This window comes from Macrosteles quadrilineatus, unplaced genomic scaffold (assembly GCF_028750875.1).
Source record: "Macrosteles quadrilineatus isolate MER2022 unplaced genomic scaffold, UCM_ALF_1.0 Scaffold_8__2_contigs__length_117827958, whole genome shotgun sequence".
NCBI classification, from domain to species: domain Eukaryota; kingdom Metazoa; phylum Arthropoda; class Insecta; order Hemiptera; family Cicadellidae; genus Macrosteles; species Macrosteles quadrilineatus.
This window is the reverse complement of record NW_026542601.1, coordinates 4,873,848-4,893,772: the sequence shown is the minus strand read 5'-3', so window position 1 is coordinate 4,893,772 and position 19,925 is coordinate 4,873,848. Positions and strand designations below refer to the sequence as shown.

The following is a 19,925-nucleotide window of genomic DNA, read 5'->3' as shown; positions in this document are numbered from 1 at the left end:
CAAATTTGCTGATAACGGTTTTAACCTTTATAAAGCAACTACCGGCATTCTTTACTACCTCTTTCATCACCCATGATACTAAATAATTCTCATACGCTCTTGTATTTTGTCCCAAATTTGATTTAATTGAATAAGTATTTCTGTTACCTGTAAGTAGGCACTAAAAACGTTCCATCTATAATATGTTTCGAAACAATACCGCTTTCTGACTCGAAGAGATCTATTTTTAGAGACCTCTATAATGATCCACTGTTTTGACTACGACCTCCATAATGGTTTGCCGTTATAATACTAAATGGCTATATGCTAAAACAATTGAGAGGAACATCAAAAATGCTGCATATTGAAACATTCGTAAATAAAAAAAATATTTTCCCATATCACATAGGCTACTCTAAAGATGGCTCATTAAAACGCAGATAATTAATATTGTAAAATTAATAAAAACCATAATATTAGAACGACCTCGGTCTTTTACAGTAATGTATCTACGGTTAAGATGTTACTTAACGAAAATTGTGAGGCAAAAAAATACTTCTACAACATTGTTAGCGGAATTAGTTAGCGGGACCAAATGATGTGCGTTTTTAGAAGATGGATTTTCTACGAATAACTGGACGAGAAGTGTTCCTAATTTAGTCTTTAGAGTTACAAAACCATCTTAACAGTTACTTCGAGGACGTTTTCAGTACTGAATTTTAATCACAACTTTTTGATACTTTGATATTTTGCATACCCAATGTCTAAGTAAAGATTTAAGATATTTAACCATTAAAACAGCGAAACCCGCTAAATACAGGTTACGCTAGTGACAAATGTTGCTGGCTAACTATGATTAAATTACTCTCTATTTTCATCCAATTAGGAGCAAATTAGCCCAAATAAGTGTGATTAAGAGACCTACCGTGTAATTTTGGCACATTTGTGTGACAGCGAATAAATCAGACTAAAGAGGTGTGTTGAGCAATGTTAAACACATCTCGTCTGGAGTTTGAACCGGAGAGATTTTAACTTGAGAAAAATCAGGTCAACAGCTTCCTCAAGAGCTGAGAACTACCTGAACTAGCTGAACATATTGTAGACTATACAATTATAGTCCACAATATTAATAATCAATAAATGCACACAACTACAACTTTAAGGTTATGTGAAGAAATATTTAGAGGAATCAGCAAAAATAGTAATTATTTGCCAGGTAAATAAACGCGGTGACAATAAAACAAGTCTATTGCATTGCTATGGTTACTGCTTGTGTATTTTATGTACATTAACGTTTAAGTGGATAAGCAAACAGCTGATTTTCGGCCTGAGGGATGTAAAAACCTGCTCGGTCCCCAAATGAAGATGACAGCTGGCATGGACAGCAATACACGTCGGCCACCAATAAACGTTTCTAAAACGGCTAAAAACATCGTAGTGTGGTGAAAAATAGTATTGTAGCTTCTAAAAAATATAGGATGAAGCATGAAAAGTCAGAATCGTAGGATTGCAATTAATGATCAGCAATATTATAGCACTGTAATTTAGGTAAACAATTGTGATGGTTTCAGTTTGTATCAAATCACTTTAAACTTGCTAAAACATCACCCTTTAGTTCATAATTCCCTTTTTTCCTTAGTATATTTTCAAATCATAGAGATATTTGACCCGTTGTTCTATCATCTAGAAGTACTGAATTTAATTTCGCTGGAATGACTCTTTTCAATGATACTAGCCTTATCTGAACATTTACAAACTATACAAAACAATATTTCATACAAAGAAGCTACTAAAAATATTTGTATGTAAATATAAGAGAGACCAATAAAGATCTCAACAGTAAGCAAGGTTAAACATACACATAACCTAATCATATTACGTAAACATCTTACAGTCAACAGTTCCCGCCAAAAGCTACTCCAGTGGCAATTGAGGTTATGTTCTCGAGGCAATTTGGCGGGAAGTTCAACTTCATTACTGCCTAATTACTTCCAGACAAAGATTTGCTCTCCCCTCTGTAGGTACCCTAGAGCGTGTAATAATTAAAACCTTCCCCAAACCCTTGCTTCGCTGTCCTAAAGGTAAACTGAACGCTTTGTTATTTTGTTATACATTCGAATTGTGTTATTTTCGCTGGCTTTAAGTCGAAGTAGCTTAAGTCGGAGTATTTTTTTCCGTAGTGGGACTCAAAGATTTATCACTCTTGATATTAGGGGCTGATGTGAATGAGTCCCTGTATTCAGTGAACAATCAACTGCTAGAGTGAAAAAATTAACTCACTCCGTTACTCCAATTTAGATTCACTCCAATTGCATTAACTTAAGTCATCAGATGACTGGATAATTAAAGGGTTTGCTGCCTGGAAATACATATAATTCTCAAATTGAAGATGCATAGAGGGCATTTCTATTTTGAGACATTTATATCCAGGCAGAAAAAGGACAGATTAATATTTTTCATAAAGTATTATACTTGGACAAAAACTTAATAAAAAAAAAAATTATTTCCAACTAATGACTGGAAAATAACACCAAAGAATAGTCTTTGACAGAAAAATTTCCCCTGCTGAACTATTTTAATTGTTTGAAAAGGAATAGTATTTTATTCGTAATGTATATGCATAAAAATTGTATTTTTAATCAACGTAAAAAGCAAAATCTGTTAGGTACGATGCATTTTCCCCTTAAAACAAAATTATTAATTTGTTCATCATCAGTCAAACTTTACCAACATGAAACAAGTCACAAAATATTGAAACTATGAATGAGAAGTTTACTTGTACTGTACTATCAAAACCAATGGTCAATACAAATAGAAAATGGCCAATTAATTGTCTTTTCCGTTGTTCACATTACAAGTACAATACAAGAACTACGAAGTCTGTTTCCCTCGTTGGCGGTCGGACACGTACACACGGAAGTAGCGAAGAGATCGCTTCCTTTAATTGGACCATTCGTTAGTCGTAGAATTATGTCTTAATTACTTCAACAGACAATCAGAAGCCCAGTGAACCGGACCAGCCTCTGCAGTAGTGATAGTTGCAGCTAGTTTTGACTTTCGATTTAAATAAAACATTTTTGTGGAAACAGTTTGTTTACTTTGAGTTTTGTTTAAAGAATGTGTTGGGCTTTATTCATAGTTTTTTGCTAAAACTTTATTTTTGTACATAAAGTTATTTGTTTTTGTGCATTTGTGGTATGGGGAGTTCTTCAGTACAGAGATAGCTATTTTGGGTTGTAGAGCCCTATCAAATTTTTAGAGGAAACCTCCAGAACGTTATAAATTTGTAAATTTATGAAAAATTGATTTATTTTTCTAAAGCTTAATTTGAAACAAAATTTTTCTAAAACTTAATTCGAAAACTAAATAATCGGTTGGAACCTAGACTTATACATCGTATAAACTGTATGTTCTTTCATGAAACAAGATTAACCTGTAAAATATTCGGTGTAAGGCCTTTGCTAGAAGTCTTCTCTGAGTAAACTCGAACATTGAACATATAATATAATGTTAATAATTCGTGAGTGAAAATTCCATATATATATATTCATTCACTAAACAAGTAAGCCTAAATGCCTCAAACAAAACGAACTCCCCAGCAGTCCAGCACTATTTTCCACCAATTAAACAGTTAGAGCTCGTATAAAACGAGCTATAACGCATCGTGTAGTTTTTACCAACCTTATTTGCGGGGAAAGTTCCCTTTCTCTAACATTATAACGTCTATTATCCAGGGACTGGTTCAGTTTCCAGATATTATTGCGACCATCTAGCTGCAATTATAAGGCCATCATAGTGGTAGAAACTCGGACAGCTGTTTTACAGATGGTGTTTGCGTGTTCTTTACTGTCTGTTGGCGTTCTTATTTGTTGCTTGGGTGTTGAAGGGTAAAAATATTACTTGTTTAGTGTTGAAGTGTTAGTTAATTTAGTAGCATTGACTTTTGGATGGTACAGTATTTATTACATTCAGTTAGCTGCAGTACAATTAAAAACAAACTTAAATTGGCTGGGCCAACCACTGATTGTGCTACAGTCTACAATTCTGTTTTATCTTTTAGTTTTTTTTTTTTTAATGTCAATGTTACATATAGCTAACAATAATTTTTTCTTGACTGGTACATTTTTCAGTTTTTCCTTGTTAATCGGAAGATCTTTTTGACAGAACTCAGTAGTTTACATCAGTGTACTCTACAGGTTAGGTTAGGTTAGGTTAGGTTAGACTAGACTACTAGGTTAGGTTAGGTTAGGTTGGGTTGGATTAGGTTAGATTAGATTAGGTTAGATTAGGTTAGGTTTGGTGGCTTAATTCACTATTTTCATGTACAGTCTAAAACCCACAACAGATTTAACATGTAAATAGAAGTCTAGTTCTATTCATGGCCGAAGATAGTAGTTTAAAGTTAGTTTGAATTGATGTAAGACCATAATCAAATTAATAGTGTGAAGCTGCTTTTGAAAATGAACTTGATCAGGACCGTGACGCATTTTTGTCCGTATTTATAAGGCAGAAGTTGAGTGAAAAATGAGTGTGATGCTTTGTGCAACTATATTACTGACTAGAATATTTTTTTTCCATAACCATAACCATATAAGATCAAATGATCAAGAATTGCTACCCAGCCATACAATACCACGTATGCAAGCTATGCGTCACAAAACAAAACTTTACATAGCTTCTCTATTTGTCAACTTGACTGAAATAAGTAGTTACACTTCATTATGATAATGAAACGTAGAAATTTCATGTGAATCTTTAGTCAAATGTGTTAAGTATTTATTTTGAAAAATTTCATTACTTTTACTCATTTATATGAACTAGCTGTAAACAAAAAGTTAGCTAGATACACATTACTAATAACGTACCTGAGTTAAAAATACGTTTTTGTACTCTTACATTTGTGTGCGTGTGTAGTGGAGCTATATACACACGTGTGTGTAGGTTTATTGTTGACTTAACGGAATTCACGCAGTTTGCACACATATAATTAATGTGCTAACTGTCAAGTCTATATTTACATCCTTGCATGGTGATTTAACCGTATAAACGAATGACTTGACCATTTCCTTGTCGTTATTAATTTTTAACATGCATCATAAATAAAGCTATGTTATTCATTGACACTGATAATAATTCAGGTAGGTATCATTTTAGTATAGATAGACTACGGTGAATTATAGGAAATAAATTCCTATGTTTTACTTCTGACCAATATAAAGAAAAAGTGTTATCACTAGTTTAAAAAAAAAAAACTTGATTCAATTGCACCACCGTTAGGGTGCTATGCTATCAATAAGAAGTGTATTTAATCACATCAAACTGAAAAATCAACATATTTAGGTATAGCATGTTTGATGTAAATTTTATTTATTACATTCTATGCAATGTCATTCTTCCAAGTTTTTTATTTATTTATTTACTTTTTTTTAAACAGTGGCTTCAGGTGATCTTGAATTTCTATTTCAACATATACAGTGAACATTATCACTAACTATTACTATAACTTTACTGCAACATACACTCTTTATTATGTGCTAAACATGTTTTTTTTAGAATCTTCGTATTAATCACAACGATAGTTTTACATAATTGGGAATTGAATTCAATAAAACACTTAACTAGCAGAACCAATCTAGGAGAACATAACGTTTTGTACTATAGTCACCTGGCTTTAGTTAATTTTATTATTGCGCTCTGCCTTGATACGAAAGTCACTTGATAACTAGATGCCATAACCTTAGAGATACCTGTGGTATACAAGAGAATCTGTTCTAGTGCATTATTAGATACAAATAGAGTCCTAGAATATCTAGACTGTCTGCTATTCCTATATGTCATTATTATACTGAATTTGTACTGAATCTTTCGTGGTGAACAAGCCTTCTTCGATCATTGGACTTTTAATAAATGGGGGTTAATGAAACAGCTGATCTTAGTCAACAAAACTACACAGATTTCACTTCTATACTTCTCCTATTCATGTTCAGCTTAAAATAAATAGCTGGGTGGCGTTTCTGTGTTATAATTAAATGTCGTCACATAAAATACATTTATTTAAATATTAATTTTCATCAAATTTGTGGTTTAAATTAATACTCTCATTGCAAAATATGTTTAATAAGTACAATATTCAATTACTTTTAGAGATTCCAACAGATTAGTGGACGAGAGGCGTGCAGGTAAGTGACATGGCTCTTCCAGTGTTTCAAGACCGTTACACCGAGTAACCAGCACACTCTGGTGTTGACGGAACGATTAACACAGGCTACAATGACCTTGTAGACATGTACACACGTGTATAACAGAGGTCTAGTTCACGGGTTGATACGTTGTGACAGAGCTAGGACACCGTAGTTACTATGATGTCACGTGACAAGGTTTACAAACATGGTGAAAATGCCCCATAAACAAAATTTACACCTTATTTTTTAAAACTACTTTTTTGGATGCAGACATATAACATTGCTGTATATACGTACTGCCTCGAGGTAGTTAACTGCATACATCTATTATATGGTTCAAGTGATACAGTAAAATTTGTGATCATCGCTTAAGCAAGGTCATTAAACAAAATTTGCTAAGAATGTATTAGTTTGAACGAATTACAGGCCAATATCCTGAGGGCTCTGCTTTAACATGCTTTAAAAGTTCACATGATTTTAAGAAAAGCTGGTCGATGAACTAGTATAGACCCCTATTAGTATTACCCAGTTGTAGCAAAATGTTTTTGTTGGTGTTCTAAAAAACAGTTTTGTTTGATCAATGGAGAAAATTATATTCACTTTGCTTTGGTTTAACCTATATTTAAATAAAGAGGACACCATCTTAATTCTGGGACATTAATACTGAATTTGCTAAGTTTAGACAACCATTTAGCAGCAGTGTGTAACAAGACAGCTAAGTTTATAAATGGACCACTTTACAGTTTTCATGCACAATTTATAATGTCTATTGTTTTTATTTTGAGATCTCCTTAGTATTTAGAATACATAGAATAGAATTAGGGGGAGCGAGCTGGCGTAGTGGTTAGAGCACGGGATTTCAGTCCCTGAGGTCCCGGGTTCGATCCAAGGTCACCAATGGATTTTATCTAAGTGATAATGCCGCAGCCCCTAGGTCTAGCCTGAAGTAATGTGAAAAACAATCCCAGGCTCGTGCCTATCGTCCTTAGGACAAAAAAAAAGTATTTAGAATACACTGTCATTATACAAGAGGTACCAAAAAGGTCCAGAACATGGTAAAATTTATTCAATCCAGACTTTTATTATTTCGGATTTTTTGGGTCCCAATCCGGATTTGTGTGCTTTTATAAAATAATATAACCAACTCAATTAAAAAAGATAATTACATTAATATTTAACACATCAATAAGTTATTTATAACCTTTGTTGATATAACTATCACACATATCTCAGTTACACACTAGGAAAACTTACACTTTACTTATTGACCTTGTACTTGCCCACTAAATTACCCAATATCACTTATATGCGGAAACGCGTATGAAGGTCTCTGATACGATAAGTGGACATATAATACAGTGACCACATGCAACTTCACAATCCAACCATGAAGCTGGCTGTCGTGGTGTTGGCACTACTGGTGGTGGTGGGTTCCGAGCCACTGGGTCTGCAGGACGGTAGGGTCCAAACTAGAGGGCTTCTAGATGGACTCACTGGGGGTAGCAGCCAGTGTTCGGAGAAAAATCAAAGAGTAAGTTTTTGCTTTGAGTTATAATTGTGATTTTTAAGTTATGTAAATTAATGTGGATATAATTGTCGCTGGGTAATAGCATTGAGTATAGACCTATCAAAAATTAAAATTAAAATTTAAAAATTAAATTTTTAAATAAAAATTAAAAAAAAATAAATTTCACTTTCTACCTCCTATAGACAGTACTGATTATGGAGAAATGAGTGTTTTATTTAAAATTTTGGAGTTTGAATGTGGGGGGAAATATCCGTTTTGGGCCCCCCTGAACCCCACAAAGTGGCTTTCTAGATCAGTCCACTAGGGCCAGATAGACACTGGAAAAGCGCCACTGCCAAAAAGAAATAATACGTGTAATTTCGTTTATACCGTTTATTTTAAATACCCAGTTTATAAATAATACTCCCCAGTGAACGGTTAAATTAACTTTATCATTAGTAAAAGGGTTGCTAGATTGACAAAGAAGATGTAGTAGCCCAGGGTTTGGAAAGTTAGAGAGGAAGTATTTGCTTTAAGGAAAAAATGTGTAAAATATAGTCCTTATAGTTGCATGGAAAACATATAAAATATACCTAATCTAGATGTAGGCTACAACAACGGTATTTTACCTAGTAAAATAGCTTGTTAAACATTCTGTCTTCGTGGAAAGTTTTAAAATAATATAAAATTAAGTAAATCAATATACCACAGTATGAGCTGATTGACGAAGGTGCTGATATTGATTTAGTCACAGGATCAGCTCAGGGTGAAAAATATGTATTTAAAAAAAATAGGCCCGAAAAGGGGTTTTGGGGCAGCCTTAGAAACTTTCAGTGAAGATGTTAAAGGAAGAAGTTGTTATATACATTTAAAAATTTAATGGATACCTCTAGAGTAGGCCTATACATTTGCATTTAAAATTCCTCCTAAAATTTCCATGTTGTGACAAAGTGGTGGTGAAAAATCAATTTTTATTTCCTGGTTTGCTGATATTGCTTTTTTATGTTTTCCTTTGAAACTTTTTATATAAATATGTTACTTCTCGACAACTATACAACATAAAGAAATAATAATGACTTTTTGTTGACAATGAGTTTTACTTTGTGGACGGCTCCTTAATACCAACGAGCTCGTTATTGGTCCACAATTCCCAAGATTATTTATGTTAAAAAGTTTTCTAATATTTGTAATGGCTGCCATCCAATTTTTAAAATTGTTTTCTAAAATAGGTATATTCATTCTGTTTATTGATTTGTCATTAGGCCTATTATTATACTTTGTAGTGTATAGCACCATTTGATATCAGATGAATTAAAAGTATTTGTGGTGGATTCCAAAGATCCATATATTACATAATACATAACAATTTGAACAAACAATAATTTGGCTTATGAGAAATTTTAAATATCTTTCCGGCGTCGACTGCGGTAATATTTACTTCCCTATAAAGAAATTTACTACAACTATATCCTCATAAGAATAACAAAATTTAATAATCAAAATTGAATAATCAAAACATACTATTGAAATAATAAAACTTGAAAATTTATGGTGTTATAAAATAAGGATGAGTAGATGATAATAGTCTAATTATCGGTTTGTCAAACAATTACCTATGTTTAAGTTATCTTCTATTTTCCGTGTTATTCATATCAGGTGTGATAAACAGGCTATTACTTAAGTAAACATCTAGTTGACATAAAAATACTCCTAATTATTACAACCAAGCCCGTTTGCAATTTGTTTAAAGCAGTTAACATAAAAAAAAACTCCTTCATATCTTATTATAAGGATATCGTATTTTACTTCCACAAGTCATCTAGACTCTAGCTATTTTGTAATTAACTAATAGTTAAATGTTTTTAATCCTCTCTTTTAATACATTTTGATTTATTGGTAACACAGCTACCAATGATATTAACAATATCAGTGATGAAAACAGGAGAAAATATATATTTTTGACAGCCTATGCCTGTTTATTGATTTATATTCGTTTTATTATAAATTGTGGTGACATATGGTACTTACAGATGAGGTGTCTACTTCAGTACCTAAAACCCAATGATATTTTCTTAATATGTATTTTTATTTTTTAGTGCCAAGGGGGGAACTGCTGCCCGTCTCTCGCCTGTCTAGCTCTCCCACTTCTCAACATCAACCTATGCTTGTAACAGTATCATGATATCAGCCAATAAAACAACAGCTTCAAACATAATTTCTGCTTTGTTTTATGCCTTTCTTAGAAAACATCAATAAGTACCTTTATTTATGGGGTAGTTGTATGTGTAAGTACTTTTAAGTCAAGATGAAATATTCATTGACTATTAAATATTTCAGTGCAACAGATAAAAAAAAAATAACGCGAAACAAGCCTTTGCAAGTAATACGGAAGATGTTTAAGGAGACATTTAATTTGGTTATACTCAGAATGTTCATAATTATAAAAAAAAATTAAAGCAAGTCCAAACAATGAGTCTATGATAGTGAAAACTTCAGGCATAAATCGAGCAACCACATATAATAAACAATAACAGTGAGAAAAGAGTGTAATGTGTCCAAGACAAAATGCACAGAGTCAATACAACATTTGATGAATGTCTCAAGTGAAGTGGCTTCCAATGCATTAACAAATTATAAAATCAGTAGATAATGTTGACAGTCAGGAGAGCGTTCAAATTGAAGAATCATTTTGCTTGAAGACTACAGACACAGTACAAAAGATGAAGAACGAAGAATAATTAAAACAGTCTGTTTAAATTCCACGTGAAAATTGTGTTCATACAAAAATTTGTGTTCCATAATATGAAAAACTGCAGTTCACCCAAATTGCACTAAGAAAGTATGCAGTAGGCTCTTATGGTGAGGATTAGCGTAAAAAGTATATCTAATTGGACATCAAGAATGACTTAGATAGAAGACAATTAGTACAAACAATTTTATGTAACAAACTTTGTACTCAAAATAAGAAAACTTTTAAAATGAAGTCTCTCATATAGACAGTCTAAGATAAAGACAATCCTTTTACAGAAGATAAAGAACTATAATGGAGAGAGACTATGGAGCATTCAAGACGAAGACGGAACCTTGTATCTTTGATTATTAGTACTACTAGTTAAAATTTATCACTATTTTTTTTTATCAAAATCGTCTTAGTTGATGTGAGCCACCGATAGATTGCGCTGATCTAAATCACTGATTTCTGTGGCATAAAGGACAAAGTCAAACTAATAGAATGACTTATGGGAGGCTAATAGCAATTGTTATGACCCATAAACTTGGCCAGCAACAATAAATAAGGTAGAAAATGGAATTTTAGACTCTAGCACATTCTGTGACTGGTTTACATAACTATATTCTTTTTTAATAAAAAAAATAGACGGCTGTTCCATATGCATGGGATGTCTACTACAGTATCCAATAGTCAATGCTTGTATCTAAGATAAAGAGTAGTATAACACAAGGAATATCTAGGTTGAAGACAAACTTTTTGTATACAAGATGACATGAAATGAAGACAATGATGGCTACGAAATACATTCAAGATAAAGAGCTTTATAAAGTGAAGACAGTGTATAGAGAGTTCAAGATGAAGACACAACCATCCAGGCCCATGACCCCTGACCCTGCGTAATATTTATATAGTACGTAGTCATTACATGTACAACCTCCAGTTGAGGTCTAACTGACCTTTGACTTCCTCGTCGCGTATTAAACTTCCATTGTGCCTGGTAAGGGTCTTGGCCTAATCACAGTAAAGATGTTCCCAGTTTTGACTATTACATTTGAGATATGGAGTAGAAAATGGATTACAGTATTTTTAAAAAATTATAGTAGAGTTACTTAAGGGTGAGAATATTTTTGATTTGAAAATTTTTAGAAGCAGTTGCTAAATTTACTCCACTGGTCGATTTGTATTGTACTTACCACAAGAATATTTTGGAAACTTTGTGTCCGTTACCGAACAGTTTAAACAATTCATAATTTATATTTTTGTTCAGCTACGTTCAAGAGACTCCTGTTCCAAAAGTTTAAGCTTGTTCACGTTAAAATTGTAAAGCATTGCAAGGTTCCAGGTTTACTTTAATACTTTTCAAAGAAATGGCGACCATACAAAGTAGGTATTTTAAGCCAAGTATGATCTAAAATCTTGGCTCTAGGAGACTTCCTAGGGGATGGTTCTTAGGGGATGGCTGGGTAACACGACTGTGTTACCTTGTACTGTATTTCAAAACATGCAAAATCGGCAAAATTGTTCGATCGAGATACCAAATCCCTAGTGCATCTCACAGAATGCAATCTAACCTCCATCGAATTTTGAATTTACGATGCAGGAAAATCCAACAACCTCTTGTACAAGGAAATGTTTACGTTTCATGAATGCTAATTAAACATGTTACCTATAAAATGCTAAGTGAATGTATAACCCTGGCTGTGTATACGTTCTGTCACTTGGTCACTTGTCGAAGGGCCATTTGGAGTTTTATCCCCCATTTTATTGGCCTAGGACCGGTTGGCCACTTAACAGCACAAGTTTACAGCTGTGATCGGTGAACAGCCTGCAGACCTGCAGAAGAGTTGTGCAGAACTGCGCACTGTGCGTGTGTAGAACCTCTTCAGCAAGTGGTGTGCATGGAATAATTTGTCGACGAATGGAGGTGAGTGGTGGAATGGTTGATCTGTGTCTGTATTTTACTGTGAGATCGACCGTCTCATCAGCCACGATAGGTTAGTTAATAAATGGCCCGATCAAGGATGGCTGGGTCTAGTTTAGAATAATCAGTAAGTTGCTGACTTTCTGATCGAATTGATTGATTGTAGAACTCTCTTATTTATAAAAAAACAATGGGATACAAAAGACAGAATCAGATTTCCTACAAATGCATCCAGGGGATCCTCAGGGTTCTATTTTGGGCCCTATTTTATTTATATGCTACATTAAAAAAAATTCCCAAATGCACTGACTGGGTCAACAAGTGGTGATATCAATCTTAAAACTTTCGGGTAATTCAATTACTGATGTTAAAAATTCTACTGAATTGGAGCCCAAAAATATTTAACAATTTATAACAAACAACAATTTAACACTAAATACAAACAAGACAAATTTGGTTCTCTTTCAAACAAATAAGATCAAAAAAGATCAAACCCCTAAAATTACTCTAAATAATAACCCAACCAATCAAGTTAAATCAACCAAATATTTAGGCCTGATAATTGATGAATATCTAAATTGGAATTAACATATTAAGTATTTGGTTGGTAAAATTAATTCTGACTTGTTTGTTTTAAGATCAATAACTTATCTCTGTGATAAAGATGTGTTAAAAATGATATACCACTCGCTTATAGAATGTCATATTGGTTATAGAATCGAAATTTACGGTGGAACAGCATAAAACATTTAAACATTGAAAAATTTGAAGAAGGTTTTAAAACCACGAAAACAGGCCATTAGAGTTATTAAAAGATTAAGGATAAAAAGTCTGTGAAAAGGTTAAAAACAACCCCAATTTTTTGAAGAAACTAAAATCAATCTGGCTCCCTATATATAATAGAAGAGTTTCTAAATAAAAAATGAATTAGCTATCCATTCTAAAATAGTTGTCAAATTGTATGGTTAGGTTTTTTAGATTAAATTGTATAACCAATTTTGTATGCTTTAACACTATTCATGTTGCCTATAAAAAATGGTATAAAATGAATAAAGATAATTTGATTGATTAGAGAGCTCGATAACAAATCAACCCCTAGCTATCGAAATAGCTAAAACACTACATTAAAACAGACTAATCTGGAATGTTTGTTTGGCCAAAAGAATCAGGATAAAAGAAACAACAGGAAACAATTAATACCTTGTATATTACAAACACAATAACAACTAAACACAAACAATTTACATGCTTACGACTAGAACAACTAGTTCTAGTTAACCATAAAAATAAATTTGATTTACAATATGGAAGTCTTATAAATATTTATTTAACATGAATAAATAGGTTTCTTACGACAATGTAAGAAAAAATAAATAAATACACTTAAATTAGTAAAACTAAATCTTATTCTTTATCCATAGAATCTAATTTAATTTCTTATGACTAATAAGTTACTTCGAAAATTATTAATACTTGTAAGCTTACATGTTCTAAAAAAGTTATTATTTTGAAATTTTGTTACATAAAATAATTAGTTTTAGTTGTACTAATGATCGTTCTGATATAAATATACTTAAAAAGCGAATGCTGAATTACATCATACTAAAATACTACGAAAGATAGAAGGCCTATTGTACAAAATAGAATATACAAAGATTTCAATATGAACTACATACATAATAAATATACAGTTACATACAACATGTCACACTAAACTCTCATACTTAGAACTATAACATGACGTTCTGAACCTAATCTCTATAATGAAAATACCATTAATTTAAATCTCGTGTTATAACACATCGAGCTTCAAATTTACATTAGTAACCATACTCAATATCAACATTAATGTGTGGTGATGTGGAGCGATCCGCTACAAATGTTACATTTTGAAATTTGAGGAACAGTATATTCTTAATACCTTCTGATTGTTATGTATTATGCATATTTATTATTAAAATATATGCATTGTTTGTTAATATTTATTCTGAAATAGAGAAAAACATTACATAAGCATAGGTTCATTATTCATTTACATTATTCATCTAACCACGTTTGAAAATATAAAAAAACTGGGAATTTACAAATATATTTGCGTATTCACCGATAATTTTCTATCGATACCTACAATGGAATCTGAACCCAATATCTGGCGATGTAAAAAGAAATCTAGATTTTGTTAAACTTTCGAAATGTTTTCAGTAGTGCGATGGGTCGATAATCTAACTCGCGAGGTCAAGGCCTTGCCAAGGTCACAGAACTAGTTCCTCCTAATTGCTTCAATCTTGCTCCCGGAATTGAGCTTCCACTTTCCCCATCATTAGACTCCAGACGCCTACAATTTGCAGGAGTCATTTTTCCAACCTTTGGCTACGATTCCACAAATCGCGACTGTTGACAGACCACAATTACCATTAGGTGTCGAGAAAGGGATAATGCCTATTGACAGGTCCATTTCCATTCGATCGTTTGGAATTAATTTCAAAAGGAGCCGACAAGGCATTATTGTTGTTGGATTTATTTCTATTAGTTTCTCAATTTCAAAAGAGATTGTAAAAGAGTTGCAAAAAAATTGAAGAATTAAAAATATTTGTAATTTATTGAATATTTTTCAGAATGTTCTTATCATATATAATTGTCTATTTTGCAGTACTGTTCATTTTAAAATCAACACTCATAGCTTTTCCGTAAGTGTGACAAAGATTTTTATCTCACCACAAAAGTCCTCAAAATTCTTGAAATCAAGGATAGAAATTTGTCAGGGCATCAGCGTAGAGTGAATTGTAAGCATCCCTCAGCAAGTAGATATCAGTAGGTCTTCCGTTGAAGACGTAAGGACCTTTGTCTAAAGTAGTGATAGGAGAATCCTTAGGTGGGGACGATGACTGACTGTAGCCCAGGTCGTTCTCCAGTGTGTACACTCCAGTTGGCTTCCCGTTGGAGACGAATCTGACAGGCACGTTGAGGAATTGTGAGTCAGGCCTCCTCTGGACTACCGGGGGTGGTTGAAGAGTTGGAGGGTTGGAGACGTAGCCGACCCCGGGGATGTAGATATAAGGGGTAGGTGGAAGCCGTATGTAGTAGATCGGAGAGTTTCCAGGCTTCTTCGACCCAGGACGCATCCTTGAAAGGATTTCGTTCTCCTCGTTTTCCCCTCCTTCTGAGTAGGTGGCTGAAGCGAGAGCGGCTGCAAGGGCATCCTCGTACTGGAGAAGCCCTGAGGGGTCGAACATGACGGGGTTGTTCATATATGAGGGCTGGTAGTAGCCAAGGGCTTTGCCCCTTCTGTGATCTGAGGATTTCTTGGGCTCTTCAGGAGTTTCCGTTTCTCTTCTGAATCTCCTTGGAAATGCTTCAACTGCGAGCGTCATCGCCAGGACCAGCAGCCACATTTTGTACATTTCTGGAACAAAATAGTACATTTTAACAAATAGCTGAGTAAAAGTACAACAGTTATTCTTTGATAAAATAACTCTGACCATGAAAACAGGTGTACATCATAAAGCAAATTAACAACAATCTATGATAACTACTAGATAGGCTAAGTACTAGTTTTAAAGAACATTTTCGTTTGGTTGTATTGTGTATTTACTATGGTGAGTACCATAATGTAGCTTGAATCAGCCAATTTAAAATGTTTAACGATAAGACAGACAATTTTGTAGTGTGTAGCATCATTGCCATGACATACTGAAGCCATTTCTGTCCTTGTGGTTCTGATTTCAAAGAGAGCTCAGTTGAATGGTTATCGTATTTCTTTCATTATAAGACACCTCAAAACTTTAATATGGAAATGTAATATCTAGTATTGCAATGTAATTACTGTATTATGTTCTATGATACTGAATAATTTAATTTTCCTATGTACCATTTTCACGATACATTCATAGATGTCCATACACTATACAGACAAAAAACCTGTAAAATATTCAACGAGATGGGAGCCGATCATTTTACTAAACAGAAGTTTATTAAGAAATACAATTTTATAAGTGAAGGATTTGTTTTTCAGGGATCAAGTGTTCAAAACGTTGTCATTCCCATATCCCAGAATTCCTGGATGCACCAAACAAACAGCGTGTACAATTTTCACACCAGGATTTTACCACCTCATCTACAGGAGAACAGGTTTTCAAAGACGTTCCCTATTTGGAATTTATTAGTTGTTTAATGGTCCCAATAACCCCTCCCGAAGGCTCCGAAGATTTCCGAAGACTGACGGAATTTCCCGATCTTTCTATGGCGGCATTCTTAGTCGACATTCTCTGCAGTATTTACAACCCATTGTTGCTAATTGTGGCAATTAATTCTGCCCCTTTACGGCACTTGGCAGCCGGTTACGCTAGAAACAAACCTCGCTAAACTATAAATACTTTTTGCATCGTTGGTTTGTATAGGAAAAACAGTAAGTGATTTAAGCTCATTGAAACTTAGTTATGTTTTTTCTATGAGTTACCAATTTGTCTTTGCCGCTTCTGAAATCTCTGCATTTCAAGGCTGTTTTGAAGGTTTTAGCTATTTTCACCTTTGCAAAATGTTTTAAAGTGAACCGTTTTGGTTGGTAAAACTAAAACAAAGCACCATATACCATAACCTTTACAGATCAAACATATCACATGGTTAGTTAATTGGTTTTATTTTACTTCTAATATTAAGTTTGGATGCTATAAACCCCTAATTCACGTTATTTTTTTTGCAAAGTGTTAGGGAAGTAATCTTTTAAAAACAAAGTCGAGTTTTCCCTATGTAACGAAATCCATCTAATGCAATTAAAACGAGTTAACCATACACATTCAACATTAACTTATGGCATCATTGTGTTCAGTCTATCACTGATGTGCAGTTTCTATTCTTTTCCATCAAGTGAAATGAATTAAGTCACCTTTAAACCAACCTATCAGTTTCATTTCTTTAATTTCAATACCCCAAGATATTTGCATATTTGTTTGAGGAGTAAATGTTGCATCACACAGGACACGATGCAGGAGTTCATGAGACGTTTCAAATTGCGACAAAGACCTTTAATCGGAATTTCTATGGATACGTTAAATTCACTCGACAACGACAATCCAAAGTGCGTATACGAAGACGGGGGTTTGAATGAGTCAACGGCTTTGCTAATAAAAAAAGATCAGCCCTTTAGCAAATCAAAGGACATCTAACGGTCAAATATTCTTAGGTCCAGTTTCGAACCACAAGAGAGCTTCTTACTTTTTCAGAATTAAACCACTAAATGAATTAATATAAAAAAGTTGGCTATATAGAAATGATGTACATAATCAAACCCTTTTACATGACCACTATTCTCCAGTCCACCTGAGCCAGACTGTTTGGTGATTCAGGCATCGGCAGCTCCAGTGGTAAACGGTACCGCCGCAGAGATCCGCCTCGGTAGTCCTGATCCTTCCCTTTCCTGGAGACTTGATTTGTGCCTGAGAGTTCATAATGAATCACGCCAGTTCCCACACCTCGAGCGCTTTCAATCCTTTTATCCTTAGATCCTTCAATCCTTCCTATTCTGCAATTGTTGCCCATCCGTCTTCCAGGACTCGGTGAAGGATGAATGCGCGATTTGCTAATCTGGAAACCTGTACTAATTGGGTCTTTGGTTTATTGAGGATTTGTTAGGTATATAACGTACTTCACTGTATGATCAAATATATTGGCTCAACGTGATCATAATTTTGAGTAGGGATTCAAAAACAGTAAATTTATTTGGTATAAACAATATATTTCAAAGCTCCAGGACTCTGAAAAATAGGATTTCTCCCCATCTCTGTAGTCCTGATTTCATTGAAATTACACCAGTTTTATTATAAGCTCAAAATCATTGTCCCTTACAAAAATTTCAACATAACACAAAAAATAAATTAATTACACTTAACTTTTAACACATCAGAAAACATTTTTTGTGTTAAAACGAATAGATAGTTGGGCAACAAGCTGTCCTTCATATAGGGAACAAGTGACTATTATCATAGTAGTGTTATATAGTCAATGCTATTATATCCTTCATGCATTGGACCTGGTGTAGCCAAAAGGTACATGCAGAGCAGATGAGATAGAATCTAGAGAAATTGTTAATCAGGAATGTAAATGATTTAAATTATTTTAACAGCAAATTACATGTATAATAAAGTCTACAGTTACTAAATATAATTCACACAGATCAGATCAAGAAAAAGGGTGTTACGTATTGCACGGAAATAAATATTATCACAGAGAACTGATATTTTACTATGTTTTTTCAAAATATGTTTGCGCAAGATTGTTGATAACACTACAGAAACGATCACATAGTTTTTACGAACAAGCATGGCATTGTTTAAGAATTTTTAACCATCTTCAAAGTTTACTCAGAATTATGCTGACTCTCTGAAACAAGTGTAATCGGAAAATACCATGAGTCCATCAGCATCATATATGGAAATCCCTTGACTCATTATCTATATTTTCCTGGCGGGAAAAAGTACTGGTTACACACTTTTTACCGTAGATCCAAAACAATCCTGCAATTTCAAGTACCCTGGTGAGGAAAAGAAGGAAGTAGAAACACGGAGGAACCTACTGCTTGAGCATGCCGTTCCATCAACAGCCATTAGAATGTAATAATAATTAAATATTATTACATTCTAATGGCTGTTGATGGAACGGCATGCTCTTAAGTACGGCGAATGTCGTCTTGTTTGAGTGACCTATACTTTTCTCGTTTTCTATATAGGTAGATCGATGCGTAATGTAGGCTTTAGACTGTCCTGCCACGAAATAACCACATGAATAAAAGTCTTTAGTAATGACTTTGAATCCATGACTCCAGAACAGAGGTTCCGCGTTCTATAAGCTATATGGAAATTCCGAGACATAGTGCTCTGGAATCCATATAAAGCTGTTACAAATTGGGGAAGGGCTATCATGAAGATTATCCTTCTACTAGATAACTCCCGTCACCTAAAGGTACAGGTCTGCAATAATTATTCATGTTTGTATATATGTATTGAGAAAGTCGCTATCAAGCTGCCCACTTATGCTGCACATTCAAAATCATATCCAGGAATTCTTCAATGGCTTTGACAACATGAACATTTCAATCCAACTAACAAATCCCATACAGAGACGAATGAACCTCCAGTTGTATGAATGGTCGGCGACAATGACAGACTACGACCTTGACAGTAGCACATTGGCGTCGTTCACGTTGGAAAAACTGGCCAATTTCCGACTGTTGACCGAGAGGAGGCAGCGGCGGCGAATTCAAATATGGCTTCCAGTACAGCTGTGACGTCTTTGTACACTATCTGGGATGTGAAGACATTCTTGGTCAGTTTCAACGATTATATTTTAGTACATTGATTACTGGGCAAAATACTCGGTTAGTATCTTGACAAAACGAGTCAAGTACTTAGTACCCGGTTAGGAGCATTATTTGATTGTTCATTGAAAACTTATTACATTGAATACTAAGAATATTTTGCTGCAATATTTGTGTCTTAAACTATTTATTGTTTGTACATTGAACACTTATTCTGAATATTAATTGCTCGGTTTGTTAAATATAGCTGGGTATCCGAGTATATTGCTTACCTATCAATCAAAAGATCACATAAG

General features: G+C 33.8%; 1 protein-coding gene and 1 long non-coding RNA gene across 2 annotated transcripts in view; one reads left to right on the top strand and one right to left on the bottom strand.

Moving 5' to 3' along the window:
* The first annotated feature begins 7,541 nt into the window (after positions 1 to 7,541).
* LOC128999485 (uncharacterized) lies at positions 7,542 to 9,883 on the top strand. The gene is made up of 2 exons (XR_008491299.1): positions 7,542 to 7,692; positions 9,765 to 9,883. It is a non-coding gene; the product is annotated as an uncharacterized LOC128999485 (long non-coding RNA).
* Positions 9,884 to 15,009: 5,126 nt separating this feature from the next.
* The window catches only part of LOC129000905 (uncharacterized), a 74,209-nt gene continuing 69,293 nt past the window's right edge, over positions 15,010 to 19,925 (bottom strand). Inside the window, exon 4 of the mRNA XM_054427984.1 lies at positions 15,010 to 15,723. Coding sequence (XP_054283959.1) covers positions 15,062 to 15,721 — 660 coding nt within the window. The 5' untranslated portion in view covers positions 15,722 to 15,723 and the 3' untranslated portion in view covers positions 15,010 to 15,061. The remainder of the gene's footprint in view (positions 15,724 to 19,925) is intronic.